The sequence below is a fragment of the Oratosquilla oratoria genome, chromosome 32 (assembly GCF_046742065.1).
Source record: "Oratosquilla oratoria isolate Oo_2021 chromosome 32, ASM4674206v1, whole genome shotgun sequence".
NCBI classification, from domain to species: domain Eukaryota; kingdom Metazoa; phylum Arthropoda; class Malacostraca; order Stomatopoda; family Squillidae; genus Oratosquilla; species Oratosquilla oratoria.
The window spans coordinates 8,903,332-8,918,435 of record NC_134808.1 but is presented as its reverse complement, the minus strand read 5'-3'; the positions used below and the strand labels follow the sequence as shown (position 1 = coordinate 8,918,435).

Below are 15,104 nucleotides of genomic sequence, written 5' to 3'. Positions count from 1 at the left end.
GCACTGACATGGAGAAGCCAATCCTCCCAAGACTCATGAAAATTACTAGCAAGGTGACGGAGGATCTCTAAAAATTTTCCTGTTCGTCCTCTCAACAAGACCATTGGACGCTGGATGATAAGCAGTCACGAACGTCAGTTTGATGCCGTAACGTTTGCAAATACCTGCCAAAACCTCGTTCCTAAATTCAGTCCCATTATCACTAAGGAGCACTGAAGGAGTGGTGTATGGACACAACACATGGGAAACTAAAGCATGAGCTACAACTGGTGCAGATTTGTTACATAAGGGGGCTAAGACTACAAAACGACTAAAATGATCCATGCACACAAGGACATCCACAGAGCCTTGCGTGCTACGAGGTAGTTGCAAAAGATCTATAGCCACAGTCTGAAAAGGGCGAGAAGGAGTAGGGTACTCTAAGATGGGAGCAGTGCTCGTAGAACCTTTGTTCTGGGCACAAGAACTACACCGGGCTACATGAGAGGTAATGTCTAGTCCCATTTTAGGCCAATAATACTTCTTCCGTGCCATAGCCAGAGTTTTGTCACGACCTGGGTGACCAGCCTGAGGGACATCATGAGCAAGGGACAAAACAACAGGAACTAGAGACTCAGGGATCACTAGCTGTGCCACACCTTGCTCAAACACCTCCACATTACAAATGAGAACCTTGTCCTGCAGGGAAAATTGGGACAGAGGTACTGGTAAAGCTGGTAAGGTGGAATCATCACCAGACTCCAAAGCATAAATGACAGCAGACCAAACAGGGTCTTCACGCTGAGCTTTGGCCAGATCCTGCAGGGAAAAGTTATGAATCACGATAACAGCAGCAACAGGGATATTCCGTGAAAGTGCATCAGCAACGTGGTTTGCATGCCCGGGGATATGCTTAAGGGTTGGATTGAATTCCTTGATTGTGAGGAACCATCTGGCTAGGTGGCCTGACAGATTCTTTCCCTTAAAAAGCTGAGTGACAGCAGTGTGGTCCGTGTAAACTGTAATAAAATATCCAAAAATGATATCACGAAAGTGCTTTAAAGCCCACACCACTGCCAGGGCCTCTAAATGAGTAACAGAGTAACGGGACTCAGGCTTATTAAGAATGCGACTAGCATATGCAATAACGAGGTCTACATCCATCTACTTGTTGCATGAGTACAGCTCCAATACCTGTACCAGAAGCATCTGTACAAATGGTAAAGGGGATACTATAATCAGGGAAGGCCAACACAGGTGCTTCAGTAAGAGCAAGCTTCAAGGAATCAAAACTTGTCTGATGGACATCACGCCACTTGAAGGAAGAGTCCTTAAAAAAAAGCGAGTGAGAGGGGAAGCAATTGAAGCAAAGTCTTTAATGAATGCATGATAGTATCCTGCAAGTCCAAGGAAGGAACATATATTTTCAACTGACTTTGGTATAGGGAAGTCCTTGACTGCCTTGATCTTTTCACCTGTGGTATGGATACCATGTTTGTCTACAACATGACCTAGGAACTGGATACTAGCCTTGAAAAAGGAACACTTGGGTAAGTTGAGTTTCAGCCCAGCTTCAGCAAAACGTTGCAAGACCATGGACAACTTAGAAAAGTGGCTTTCCACATCTTTGGAAACTAGAATCAAATCATCCAGGTAAACAAAAAGTCCATTCCCAACTAAGCCATGAAAAATGGAGTTAACTAAGCACTGGCAAGTCAAAGGAGCATTCTGCAAACCCATGGGGCAACGAAGCCATTCATAGTGCCCACTGGGAGTCGAGAAGGCCGTGATTTTACGAGACTTCTCCTCCAGGGGTATCTGCCAAAAACCTGCTTTCAAATCTAAGGTGGTGAACACCATATTACCAGTGCCAATGGACTGAAGAAGCTCGCTTAAGATAGGCAGAGGATAATGGTCTGGAAGAGTGACCTCATTGACTGTCCTGTAATCAACAACAGGACGAAAAGATCCATCTTTCTTAGGCACCAGGAGAAGAGGCGAGTTCCACTCTGAGTGGGACTCATGTACAACACCTTCACGCAATAAATCTTCAACTAAGGACTGGGCTATAAGCCAACGAGGGTGAGAGGGGACATACACAGGATGAGTACCTGGCTGAAGATCAATTCTATGAACCACACAGTCTGTAACCCCTAACGGATCACCTGGTAAAGCCAAAGCCTGACAGTGAGTAACTAACAGGTGAAGGAGACGAGGCATCTCTTCAGGAAAATCAATCTCGCCTACAAATGTGGCAAACTCAGAAGCTAAGTGAGCAGGGTCACGTGTAGGAGGAGACTGTAGTACAGAAGCTGCTATAGTAGGCGAGTCCTGGAAAGGAGCAACGTGTACCACCTCAAAGGAGCCTAAGTGACTGCCAGGAGAGAGAGGAATAGGAGCACCCGTGACATTGGTTACCATCGCCGTGGTGACATGATCCTCGCGAACAGTGGAGAGAGTTCCTTCTTGGGCAAGCTGACGAATACGAATAGAGTCAGGCAAAGAGAGAACGTCAGACCCTATCAGGGCACCTGAGACGCGCACCGGAACTCGAACAGAACTTGAAGGTTCAATAAGATGCTCTCCTATAACAACAGTAGCAGGTTCAATAAGATGCTCTCCTATAACAACAGTAGCAGGTTCAATAAGATGCTCTCCTATAACAACAGCAGCAGGTTCAATAAGATGCTCTCCTATAACAACAGCAGCACAATGAGAAACAGGGTTAGAGCACGTAGAAGTTGGTACAGGCACATGTGCGGACTGATCAAGCACAGTAGAATCACAAACAGAAACTGGCCTATCCGATGCAGAGATATCAAAATTGCAGAAAGTCACTACACGGCGATTAGGAGAAATATCTATGCCATGAGCTGTAAGAGCATCAATACCCAAGAGACAATCACACTTAAGGGCAATGCCAGAGACGACAACAAAAGTGACATTGAAGACTGTAGCATGCGAGGAAACTGTAAGGGAAGACAAACAGATCCAAGAACAAGCAAGGGAGAACCTTGCACAGAATGCAAATTATTACAAAAGGGAGATTATACAATTCCCGTAGAGTAAAATAAGCCTTTCTACTTAAGAGACTACATTCTGCACCAGTATCTACAGTGACAGAAAGAGGCGTATCCCTAGTAAGAAATTGAAAAGTAAGTAACTGAGAAGACTCAACAGCCACAAAGGGAATTATTTGAGACCGAACATTGCTGGTCAACTCTTTGGGTTATGAAACACGCGCTGGTGAAAATGGGATTGACGAGGCTGGTGAGAAGTCTCATCCCTAAGTTTCAAAACCTTGAAACATTGATCAGTCGAGTGTTTACAATGACCATGGATATGGCAATAACTGAGTCTACCTTGAGGTTCTACTCTAGAAAGGTCATGCGACAGATTAGAAGAAACAGTAGGTACACTCCTGCGAACAGGGAACAGTCTTGACATGTGTACCTGGTGCCTATGGTGGTAACAAAATTCGCTCGAATGACCAGACCTGTTACAAAAGGTACATAACAGGGGAGGGGGGGTAACTGTAGATTGAGGGGAACTATGAGTAGAAACTGTAGACTGAGAGGGCTGAGGAGAACAAGGGACATGGGCATGTTGAAGAGCATTGCTAATACACAAGGAACTAGCAGGTACTTCCCCTAGTTTACAGGAAAGCTTTGTCACAAAAGACAATAGAGTCTCATCAGTCTTATACATGATAGAAGATGCAGCTCTTCTCTCAGAAGGCACCAAAAAAGAATGTAAAGCAGAAATTCTAAAATAAGATGAAAACTATCTAAAGTGATATTGCCATTATCTACCCAATCTGAATGTGAAAGTGACTCTAAAGCATCAACAACAATTATACTGGCCTGAGCTTGCGCCTGTCTATAATCAAGAGTGCCCAGTTGGGATACGAGAGTATCAGCCAGTTTGAAGCATCAATGGAACGAACCACCACCAGGGGTATCTGAAAAAAGTTTAAGGAAGTTAGACCTAAAGATATCATAATTGTAATCCAGAGATTTGGGATCTAAACACGACGCCGAAAGTAACTCACATTGGTGGATAAAATCAGTCGCCCTATAATGAGGATCTTGACCAGAGAATTTCATAACCGATGGGTCTTGATGCAGCAACGTCAATTTGCGAGCCATTGTCTCAGATGAGTTTTGTGAACCAATAAACGAAGGCCTCTTTGACTTAGACATGATAGGATTTGACAACTGTAACCCACTGCGTAATAACATACGAAAACACCGACACCAAGCAGGAAATAATGCAAATACAACACACTAGCACAAAGCATGAAATAATGTGAAAAAAAATAATATAGAGAAATCACATGGACATGGGACACGAACGTAAGATAATGATACAGTAACAATTCACACAAACAGTAGCACTGAAACACAGAAACAATGCAATACATATAGCAAATAATGAAGAAAAAATTATATTAAGACAGTAATTAGCAAAATATACGTAAAAAAGATATGTAATGCACTGATACGTAAGTGTACACAAGACGTCACTGAGGGGAGTTACATTTCAAAAGGTAAACAGGGAGTGACGTCATACAAATGGCCACCCAAGGCACAACCGGTAGATATTAAATATATGTATAAACAATATATCCACAAAATCTAAAATAAAAGGACAATACAGGTATGCCTAAGGCAAAGAATTGTACAATACTGGTAAGTAACAAAGGTAGCCAATGTCTGCGGACGCGTAGCATAAGCCGGCAAATACACAAGGGCCGCTTAAGACGCCGGCCAATTTCAAACACGAATCTTTCCTCATCCAATTAGCAATTCAAACTGCAAGCCACTAAGCGACCAGAGAAGACCGTCGCACAAAAGCAGATGGCGATATCAGTCCAAAAGAAGGCCGGACACCTAGATTCTTGGGGGAAACGTCGTCCAATAAAATCACTCGGCTCGCTCTGCAACCACAACGTTCCTGAACACCACATTTGTTTTTCAATTTGTAAATAAAAAGTCACTGGTCCAAAGTGAGAAAGCACTATTACTTCTCACAACTAAGCAAATCCTGTAGCCTGTGGAATGAAAATGGGAGAAAAAGGACGGACGCTAACATGCACTGATATGATCGGCGATAGTCCAGTGCTGCAATTTAGTCTTTTCAGAACGTTCACAATAAAAAAAAATCACCGAAAAGATTGTTTTTGCGCTGCCACCATAATGTTTTGGGTGGCTATTGAAACCAAGTTCGAATAGACAGAATACTGTATAATATAATTTTTTATACAACTGAAAACAAATGCGTGCGCACACCACAAAGGCTGGCTTCAACTAACGCCAAGTTCCAGCTTGTGCGGGAAAGACGTGCATCATATTTGCGATATCTAATAATATTACAATTATATATAATGTACACACAATCACAGTAAATAATAAAACAATGAACAACGAATCATATGACAACTTTACAAAGAGGGGGAAACATATAACTCCCCAAATAAGTAACACACCAGTACAATGTACGATATTTTATACTACACACCATGCCAACACAGTATTTTCCTTTACCCATTGAGTCATTGTGCATTCAATGGTCATAGTTATTTTGTGTCTGAAAAATGTTGGTACAGTACATTAGATTTTTCTCCTGGTAACTCATATTTTTCTACTGCATTATGAATAAACCCACAAATAAGTGTCAGTGTTGTTTCATTCATATCTATTTTCCCTACTTTATTCTATATGTGTAGTAGTGCCAGAAGCATACAATTCTGAGTGTGAAAGGTAGAATGGTGGACACATTTTCAACAAGATTCAATTGTTAAAAGAGTATTCGTGGTTTTAGCCTTTCATGGAGTTTATAAGAATGCAGCTACTGCAAAAACTGTGGTTATTGTATTATACAGCAAAGATATATTTGCATATTTTTGTTATAAGTATTTATTAATCTTTGCAGATGCAGAGTAGAAATAATGATGGTGTCCCAAAGGTAGAGTTATTCAAGAGACTTCATCCCCAGAATGAACTTGTATCTCTTAATGCCACCTTAGCAATGGATTCTACCCTCTTTAGGTGAACCTGAAAGACTGTCTAGGCAGTTTCATACTTGTTTCATGGAATTGTTTAATTTTCTTATGAAAGCCCAATCTTATTACTCCATAGATAAGTTGCACAGTATGGTATAATTTCAGTTTTCAGTTGTGACTGTATTTACTACATGAGTACTAAAGTTTTTTGTTGTTAATTCTATTGCAGTTGTGATGGTGACAGTAACAACAATAGTGTAAACAAAGATGTTTTAACCTCTCCAGTACATAGTCGATCACGTCGCTCCTCCTCAAACAGTCAAGCATCATTGAGTTCAGGTTTGTATAAATATTTTATTTGAATGTGGATTGATATATACACCCAGTCCACATAATATAATGCTTCAATGAGTGAATACTTTGAAGTTAAAAGCTTTTTACATTTCTTGAATTAAACTATGGACACAGTTAAATATAGTGTCAATTGAATTGTGGTGATTCTGCAGATGCAAGGTTGTAGAGTGACAAAGATGGTATATTTGGATGGGAAAATGTTGTATGCATTGTATATTCAATTTGTGCTTATCAGCATATATATTTGCCTAAATGTAATGTATCAGCTTTCATCAGCAGTAGAAAACTCTTGATCACAGCCTGCAAACAGTGATTGCTATTCAACAACATGGTTCCCATCAATCACGAAAACATAGCTACCCAACAAACTTTACAAAATAAAGCACCATGTATAATAACAGGATCCACAAAGACCACCCTAATAAAACATCTCTATAAAGAAAACAAAATCTTCCACATATAAAAGTGATAGATGTACCCATCTCACTAAAGTGGCATTCCATTATATGGATGAAGAGATGATGAAAAAACTCATTGAAATCCTGATATGTCCAAGGCTGGAATATTCATCAGTAGTATGGTCCGCACACATAGTGAATGATATAAGCAAGATAGAAGGAATACAAAGGGCAGCAACCAAACTGGTCCCCAGCCTGGCAGAAAAACCATATGAGGAAAGACCAAAATTACTGGGTTTGCCAACCTTGAAAGATCAAAGAGAAAGAGGCATGATTACAGTGTTCAGGTCACTAAAGGGGATAGATTACATTGATAGAAGACATCTGATTAAAGATGGGAAGGGTTTAAGAGGTCATGGAAGTAAATTAATAAAGACCACAAGTCAAAAGGATGTGAAGAAATACAGTTTTCCATATGTATAAATATGTATTTACCTATTTGTATTTTACGGGACGAGAGCTATGCTCGTAGGTACCCGCTTTTGTATCTCTCCACATCCATTTTGTTCTTAAAATCTTGCATAGTTTTGGCACTCACTGTTTCCCCATTTAGTTTGATCCAGACATCAATCACTCTGTGTAGGAAGCTATTCTTTTTCAGATCTCCTGTGTAACTGTCCTTCTTTAGCTTCTTCTTGTGTCCTCTTGTTTCTTTTCTGTCCCATTTTAAAAAGTCATCTTCTTTCAAGAACTTCCATCCCTTTCACAGTTCTGTAGATAGTCAGCAAATCACCTCTTTCTCTTCTCTGTTCCAGTGTTAATAGATGTAATTTATCCAATCTTTGCTCATAAGTCTAATTTGAGAGTGTAGGTGCCATTTTTGTCCTTGCTCTTTGAATCCTTCTTAATTTCATTATTATTATTATTATTATTATTATTTTTTTGTACTAGGTGCCCATAGTGTCGTAGTATACTCCAATTTAGGTCTTATCAGTGTAATTAATATTTTCTTTACCATTTCTTCATCCATGTAGTTGAAGGCCACTTTCATTGATCTTAATAAGTTAAAAGACTCTCCAGCTACTTTGTTGACATGTTTATCAGGTGTTAACCCCTACCATACGGTGCCGCACACATAGGCGTCATGAGGAGCAAGTGGATTCGCGACGTTGCCATATCGGCGTCTCGATTATATTTATTGTAGTCACCCCTGCATTTTTACATTCTCCCTAATATGCACTGAATCCCATTCTCTATGGTTTTCAAAATCCACGGGTGAAAGAGAGAACGATCGATATAAGTGGTGACTATATTTTATGATGCGAGTATTATTACGACACGTCGTACGGCTGGCATTGGCTGCTGCCCGTGAGATTTAAGTCCCGGAGTGAAGTGGTTAAGTCACTTGAGATAATTACTCCAAGGTCCCTCTCTGAGTCAACTTTTTTGACTTTCTTGGTACCAATTTTATACTGACCTGATATTCTATTTTTGCTTTTTCCAGATTCCATTATACTACATTTCTTAATGTTAAAGTTCACTTCACACTTCTGACACCATTTCCATATTTTGTCTAGGTCTTGTACCAATCTTCAGTCATCTTCTTCTTAAGTAGTTTGGCATCATCAGCAAAGAAGTTCATGTAACATTTTACTCCTCCATCCATATAATTTGTATATATGGCAAACATTAACGGAACCAACACAGAGCCCTGTGGGACGCCACTTATCATATCTTCCCAGTTCAAGTACTTGTCTCTAAGTACCACTCGCATTTTTCTTCCACTCAAGAAATCTTCCATCCATTCCAGTAGCTTACCTTGTATTTCTCCTATTATTTCAATTTTTCTTATCAGCTTTTTATGTGGTACTTTGTCAAAAGTACCACATTGCAAGTCCAAGTAAGTGCAATCTGCTTAGCCATTTTTTTCTTGTATTATTTCTATTAATCTTGAATAAAAACATATTAAGTTTGTGGTACATGATCTTCTACTTCTAAAACCAAATTGTTTAGGGTTTAGTATTTTATTATCTTCCCAGTGTTTGATCCATTTGTTCCTGATAACCTTTTCGCATATTTTTGCTACTGTGCTTGTAAGAGATACCAATCTGTAGTTTGTAGGATTTTCTTTTGTTTCCTCCTTTATAATTGGTACAATGTTTGCATTTTTCCAATCTTGCAGTACCATTCCTTCTTTGGGTGAGGAATCTATTATCTTGTATAATATGTCCATTAGTTCATCTATACTCTTTCAGTATCCAATTTGCAATTTCATCTGGTCCATGTGATTTCCTAACATCTAGGTTTTGTATTTGGTCTCCTATTTCTTTCTGTGTTTCCTTTATTTCCTTCATTTTAGGGGATCTTTCTCATTGTCCATCTTCCCAAATTTGTGAGCTCTCAATTGTAAAAACAGACCTGAAATGTCTGATCATAACTTCAGCCATTTATATGTCATCTATATATTCTTTATCTCCCTCACGCAGTTTCACAATTTCATGTTTGTCTTGTAATTTATCATTTACATATCGGTTAAAGAGTTTAGGTTGATCCTTGTATTCGTCTATTATATTTTTTTGTATTTTTTTCTTTCCTGTGTCTATTCACATATTCATTCCAAAGTTTTATATATGTTTGCCATTTGGATGTTTTTTGTTTTTTTTCCATCTTTTCCAAGCTTTGTCTCTTTAGCCTCACTGCACCTTTTGTCATACCAACACTTTATATAAATCTCTTTTTGCTTCTTTGGTACATATTTATACATATTTATACTTTTCTTTAAATATGTTCCATTTCTCTTCTATCTTTGTTTCCTCTTTGGAAATTTATCCCAGATATCATTTTGAAAAAAAAAAAAAAAAAAAATGGGTTTTTACAAAGTCCATTTTGTTGTACATTAATCTTCCTTCTCTATGTTTTTATATATGTTTGCCATTTGGATGTTTTTTGTCTTTTTTCCGTCTTTTCCAGGCTTTGTCTCTTTTATCTTTAGCCTCACTGCACCTTTTGTTATACCAACACTTTATATAAATCTCATTTTGCTTCTTTGGTACATATTTATCAATTCCTTCCTTATACTTTTCTTTAAGTATGTTCCATTTCTCTTCTTTGTTTCCTCTTTGGAAAATTTATCCCAGTTAGCATTTTGAAAAAAATTCTAATACAAAGTCCATTTTGTTGTACATTAATCTTCCTTCTCTATGTTTTTCATTTCTTCTCACGTTGTTTTGTTCTTTTAGTTCAGACTCTATTAATATGTGGTCACTCTTCCCAGTTGGTGTCTTATACTCAATTTTGTTGTTGTTGTTGTTCCCTAGACTGTCTGTCCGAGCAGTCCCGTCTCCCCAAGGAATGCCACAGCCGAAACTGGGTTTTCCCACAAATCTTTTATAGAGTGTATGTTGTGTTGTTTGCGTGCATGATTGTGTATAATGCAGTCTTCCATTATGTGTTGTATGGTATGGGGTGAAGTGTTACATCCTGGGCAGCTGTTCACAATGTGGTCATCCTGCCTCTTCTGGTAGCTTAGAAGTGCTGGGTCGTGGCCGCACCGCAGTCTGGCCAAGTGGACTCTGTCCTTTCGTGGGAGAGAGGATTCAGAAGGGTGGATATCAGGGGGTCTGGCATGCAGCAGTGTGTTGTCTTTCAGTGTGTTAATGGAGCGGTGAGTGATATGATTATGAATATGTTTCCGGAGGCTGGTATTTGGTGGTTGTGGAGGAAGAGAAGAGAGTATCTGTGTGTGATACAGGTCTTTGGGAGTTGTTTTAATGTTTCTTGGTGTGTGTGGGTGTTCTGCTATGTAGTGTAGCGGGTGTGATGTGTTTGTGGTGGCTGCAGCAAGTGTTTGTGTGCCTCTCATGTCGAGGTGGTCCTTGACTTTGAGGACTTTTGTTTCATGGTGTTAATGGTCTGTAGGTGTTGTATTTGTGCAGCCTGTAATTGTTTTTAGGGCTTTGTTTTGTATGATTTGAAGGGTGTTGTGATGTGTCTCACTGAGATTAGGAGCCCATGCAGGACTCGCATAATTCATCACTGAGCGTATGCATTGTTTGTATATTGTTGTATTAGTTTCTTTGTTTTGTCCAAATGTTGTTCCAGTGATTGACTTAAGTGCGTTAAGTCTAGGTGTGCATTTGTTTTTTATGTTTGTGAGGTGTTGTTTGAAAGACATGGATGTATCGTATGTTACACCAAGAATTTTCGGTGTGTTTGTGTGTGGTATTAGAGTGTTGTTGACGTAGAGATGAGGTATGTATTTGTGTTCTTTTGTCCAGTTGGTGAGAAGTGTTGCTGTAGATTTGGTTGGAGCTATTTTGAGTCTGTAATGAACCATGTGTTGAGTGTATCAAGGTATGGCTGGATTATTTCTGCAGCTTTGTCTGTGTTACGATGTGTGCATGTGATTGTTATGTCGTCTGCGTAAGAAGAGATTTGTATTTCTGAGGTGTCTGGTGTGGGTAAGTCATGCATGTATAGATTAAAGAGCATGTGGGATAGAACAGATGGCTGGCCAATTATCTGGCAGGTAGGAACGCTTACGTGTCATATAATGGCCAATCATCGCACATCAGAAACATTAAGAATGGAGTACCACAGGGCTCTGTTCTATCCCCCCACGCTCTTTAAACTATACATGCATGACTCAATTTTGTTCACGATATCAGGTTCAGAAGTGAATATTAACCCCTTCTATACGGTGCCGCACACGTAGGCGTCATGAGGAGCAAGTGGATTCGCGACGCTGCCATATCGGCGTCTTGATTATATTTATTGTAGTCGCCCCTGTGTTTTTACATTCTCCCAAATGCGCCCTGAATCCCATTCTCTTTGGTTTTCAAAATTCGCGGGTGAAAGAGAGAACGATCGATATAAGCCGTGACTATATTTTATGATGCGAGTATTATTACGACACGTCATACGGCTGGCATTGGCTGCTGCCCGCGAGATTTAAGTCCCGTACTGAAGTGGTTAAGTCTATTTTCAATGGGTCTTCATTGTTTCTATATCTAGTATTTTCCTTAACCCATTCTATTTACCTAGTTGTATTTTGCAGGAAGGGAAGCTACGCTCATGGTGTCCCGCCTTTGTATCTCACAGTGTCTAGTTTGCTCTTAAACTCATGAATGGTTTTTGCACACACTATTTCATTGTCCAGTTTGTTCCAAATGTCCACCACTCAATGTGGAAAACCGTTTTTCTTCAGATCACTTCTGTAGCTATGTTTTTTTATTTTCTTTCCATGTCCTCTTGTGCTTCTGCTGTCCCAGTTTAACAAGCCCTCTCTATCAAGTATTTCAGTACCTTTCATGATTCTGTAGATGGTCATTAGGTCACCTCTCTTCTTTGCTCCAGAATCAGTAACTCCAGTTTAGCCACTCTCTCCTCATATGACAAGTTTGCAAGTGAAGGTGCCATTTTTGTTGCTGCTATCTGGATCCTTTCTATTTTCTTTATATTCTTTTTGGTACTGGGTGACCACAATGTCACCGCATATTCTAGTCTAGGCCTTATCATTGTGACCAATATTTTTTTAATAATTTCTTCATCCAAGTATGTAAATGCCACTTTTGTGTAAGGTATATTCGATAGTCAGGTCCAGTAGCGGGTTGCTCCAGAGTTCTTCTACCCGTTTTACTGTAATTTCTTTTCAGATTATTTCCTTTGCATTAAAGTCAGCCATAATTACTGTTACCACCCACTTTTAGTAACTGAATTAGAGCATTCTTTGTCTTCCAGTAATTTGAAATGATCACCATCAGACCAGGCCTGTGTTTTTGGTGGCACATGTACTACTACAAATTTTCTACTTTCCATATTATTATTTACAACTTTAATTATGATTAATTCCACATATTTGCCTTCATTTGTCTTTGTCACATTTAAACCCTTTTTGGTCAATATCATGACTCCTCCCCACTGTTTATCCATTATATTTTCCCCAATGATTGTATAGATCTTGCTCCACCATACGTGTTGATAGAGGACCTTTCAGTTTTGTCTCCACAATTCCCATTATGTCAAGTTTCTCTATTTCCAGATAGTTGTTTAATTAATTAATTCCAGAAATCATACCATCCATATTTGTGTAAGCCACTTTTAGTTTCATATTTTCTTCTCTTTTTTTGTTTTATGTTTTCTATTTTTCTGATGTACCAATTGGAAAACAAACACCAAACTAAGAAATGAATATGTAAAAATATGTAGAGAAGAAAAGTGAAATTATGAAAAGGACATATAGACAAATGTAAAGATCAACCCAAATTATTTTATAGATATGTAAACAGCAAGCTAAAAAATAAACAGGAAATACTTAAATTACGTCATGGAACATAAGAGAAGAAGAGAGACAAAGGAGTTTGAATGTGTTTGAGATGAGGTGTCTGAGAAGTATGATGGGGGTTACTAGGCTAGATAGAGTGAGAAATGAGGAGGTGAGGAGGAAAACAGGGTTGGAAAAGGAGCTGGGAGATAGGGTTGATATAAGAATATTAGGATGGTATGGACACATGGAAAGAATGAGTGAAGAAAGACTAGTGAAAGAGGTGTGGAAGGCAGATGTGGAGGGAGTGAACATGAGGGGACGTCCTAAGATGAGATGGATGGATGAGGTCAAGGGGGCTTTGGGGAAGAGGGGAATGTCTGTTGAGGAAGGACGGGAGAGGACAGAAGACGGGTGAATGGAGAATGGTTGTATATGGATGATGTTGTGATTGCATGAGGTGGAATGGGCAGGGGAATGGGGGGTGAGGTAGTATGTGTGAGCAAAATTTGACGCAGCCCGAAGGGATTTCTCCCCGTCCTCTCATTTTATGCAATGGGGGGACAGAGAGGGGGGGTCGCCGATTTAATGAAGCGGCCTTACTGTGGATGTGCTGTGTCTTGCGACACTGCTTCTGACCCAGGGCAGTGGCCAAGGTGCAGGGATGACCCGTCATTCAGGAGGTGCTAAGATAAGAGGGAGGGTGGAGGGGAGTGGAGTGTATTCAGGGATGGAATGGGTGGGAATGATTTTATGCCTTTTTCATTTTGGCTACCCCCCTTGTAAGGGGGAAAAAGCCTTGGTATATGTATGTATGTACGTCAAGGTAACAGAATACACAGAAGATATAGAAATGGCAGATATTATGAACAAACATTTCAAATCTGTATTCACCAAAGAGGAAAAAATCTACAAAACTGTGATCAAAGAATTGAAGTAAGATTTCCTCCATTGAAGAAATTAAATATTACTCAGAATGAAATAAGGAATCAAATATTAAAGCTTGACATTAACAAGTCACATGGCCCGGACGGAGTTGCAAACTGGATACTGAAGGAATGTATAGACGAACTAACAGGAAAAATATACAAAATAATTGAATGCTCACTCAAAGAAGGAAAACTACCAGGAGACTGGAAAAATGCCAATATAGTGCCAATATATAAAGGGGGAAATAAGGAAGACCCAACAAATTATAGACCAGTGTCCCTAACAAGTACAATAGTTAAAATTTGTGAGAGAATCATCAAAGATAGATGGACAAAATATCTGGAGGAGAATAATATACTGAACCCGAGGCAATTTGGATTCAGACAGGGAAGATCATATACCACTTATTTAATTTGTTTCTATTCAAGATTGATAGATATATTGCAAGAAAGGGATGGCTGGGCAGACTGTGCCTTCCTGGACTTACAAAAGGCATTTGATAAGGTACCACACATAAAATTGCTATATAAATTGGAAACAATAGGAGGCATACATGGAAAACTATTGAATTGGATGGAGGACTTCCTACATGGAAAGAAAATGGAGTGGTGCTCAGAGACAAATATTCAAAATGGGAAGAAATGAGTAGTGGCATCCCACAGGGGTCAGTACTTGCTCCAATAATGTTTGCTATATATGTAAAAGACACGGACGAAGGTATTGAAAGTTACATGAACTGCTTTGTGGATGACGCAAAATTATTAAAAATAATAAACTCATAAATAGACTGTGACTCATTACAGAGTTATCTGAACAAAGTCTCAGAGTGGAGCAAGAGATGGGAGGTAGAATTCAACATCAAGAAGTGCAGTATAATTGAATTTGGAAAAAGCAAGAAGAGAATATCAGGACAGTATAAAATTGATGGAAAAGAAGTAAAGAAAGTAAATTCTGAAAGGGACCTAGGAGTAATCATCACCAAAGACATGTCGCCAGATAAACATATAAGATAGTTGGAGAAACATACAATTTGTTGAGATCAATAAAGGTGGCCTTTAAATACCTGGATAAGGAAATGATTAAGAAAATATTACAAACACTGATAAGGACAAAACTGGAATATGCTGTGCTGATATGGTCACCCAGTACAAAAAAGAATATAAGAAAATTAGAAAGA

General features: G+C 39.2%; 1 protein-coding gene across 5 annotated transcripts in view; it reads left to right on the top strand.

Annotated features, from left to right (window-relative positions):
- The window catches only part of LOC143041758 (tudor domain-containing protein 7-like), a 566,748-nt gene that overhangs the window by 501,629 nt on the left and 50,015 nt on the right, over nt 1–15,104 (top strand). For all 5 annotated transcript variants that reach the window (XM_076213779.1, XM_076213782.1, XM_076213783.1 and 2 more), the window contains 2 exons: nt 5,914–6,029; nt 6,213–6,322. In XM_076213779.1, the coding sequence (XP_076069894.1) occupies nt 5,914–6,029; nt 6,213–6,322 (226 nt within the window). The remainder of the gene's footprint in view (nt 1–5,913; nt 6,030–6,212; nt 6,323–15,104) is intronic.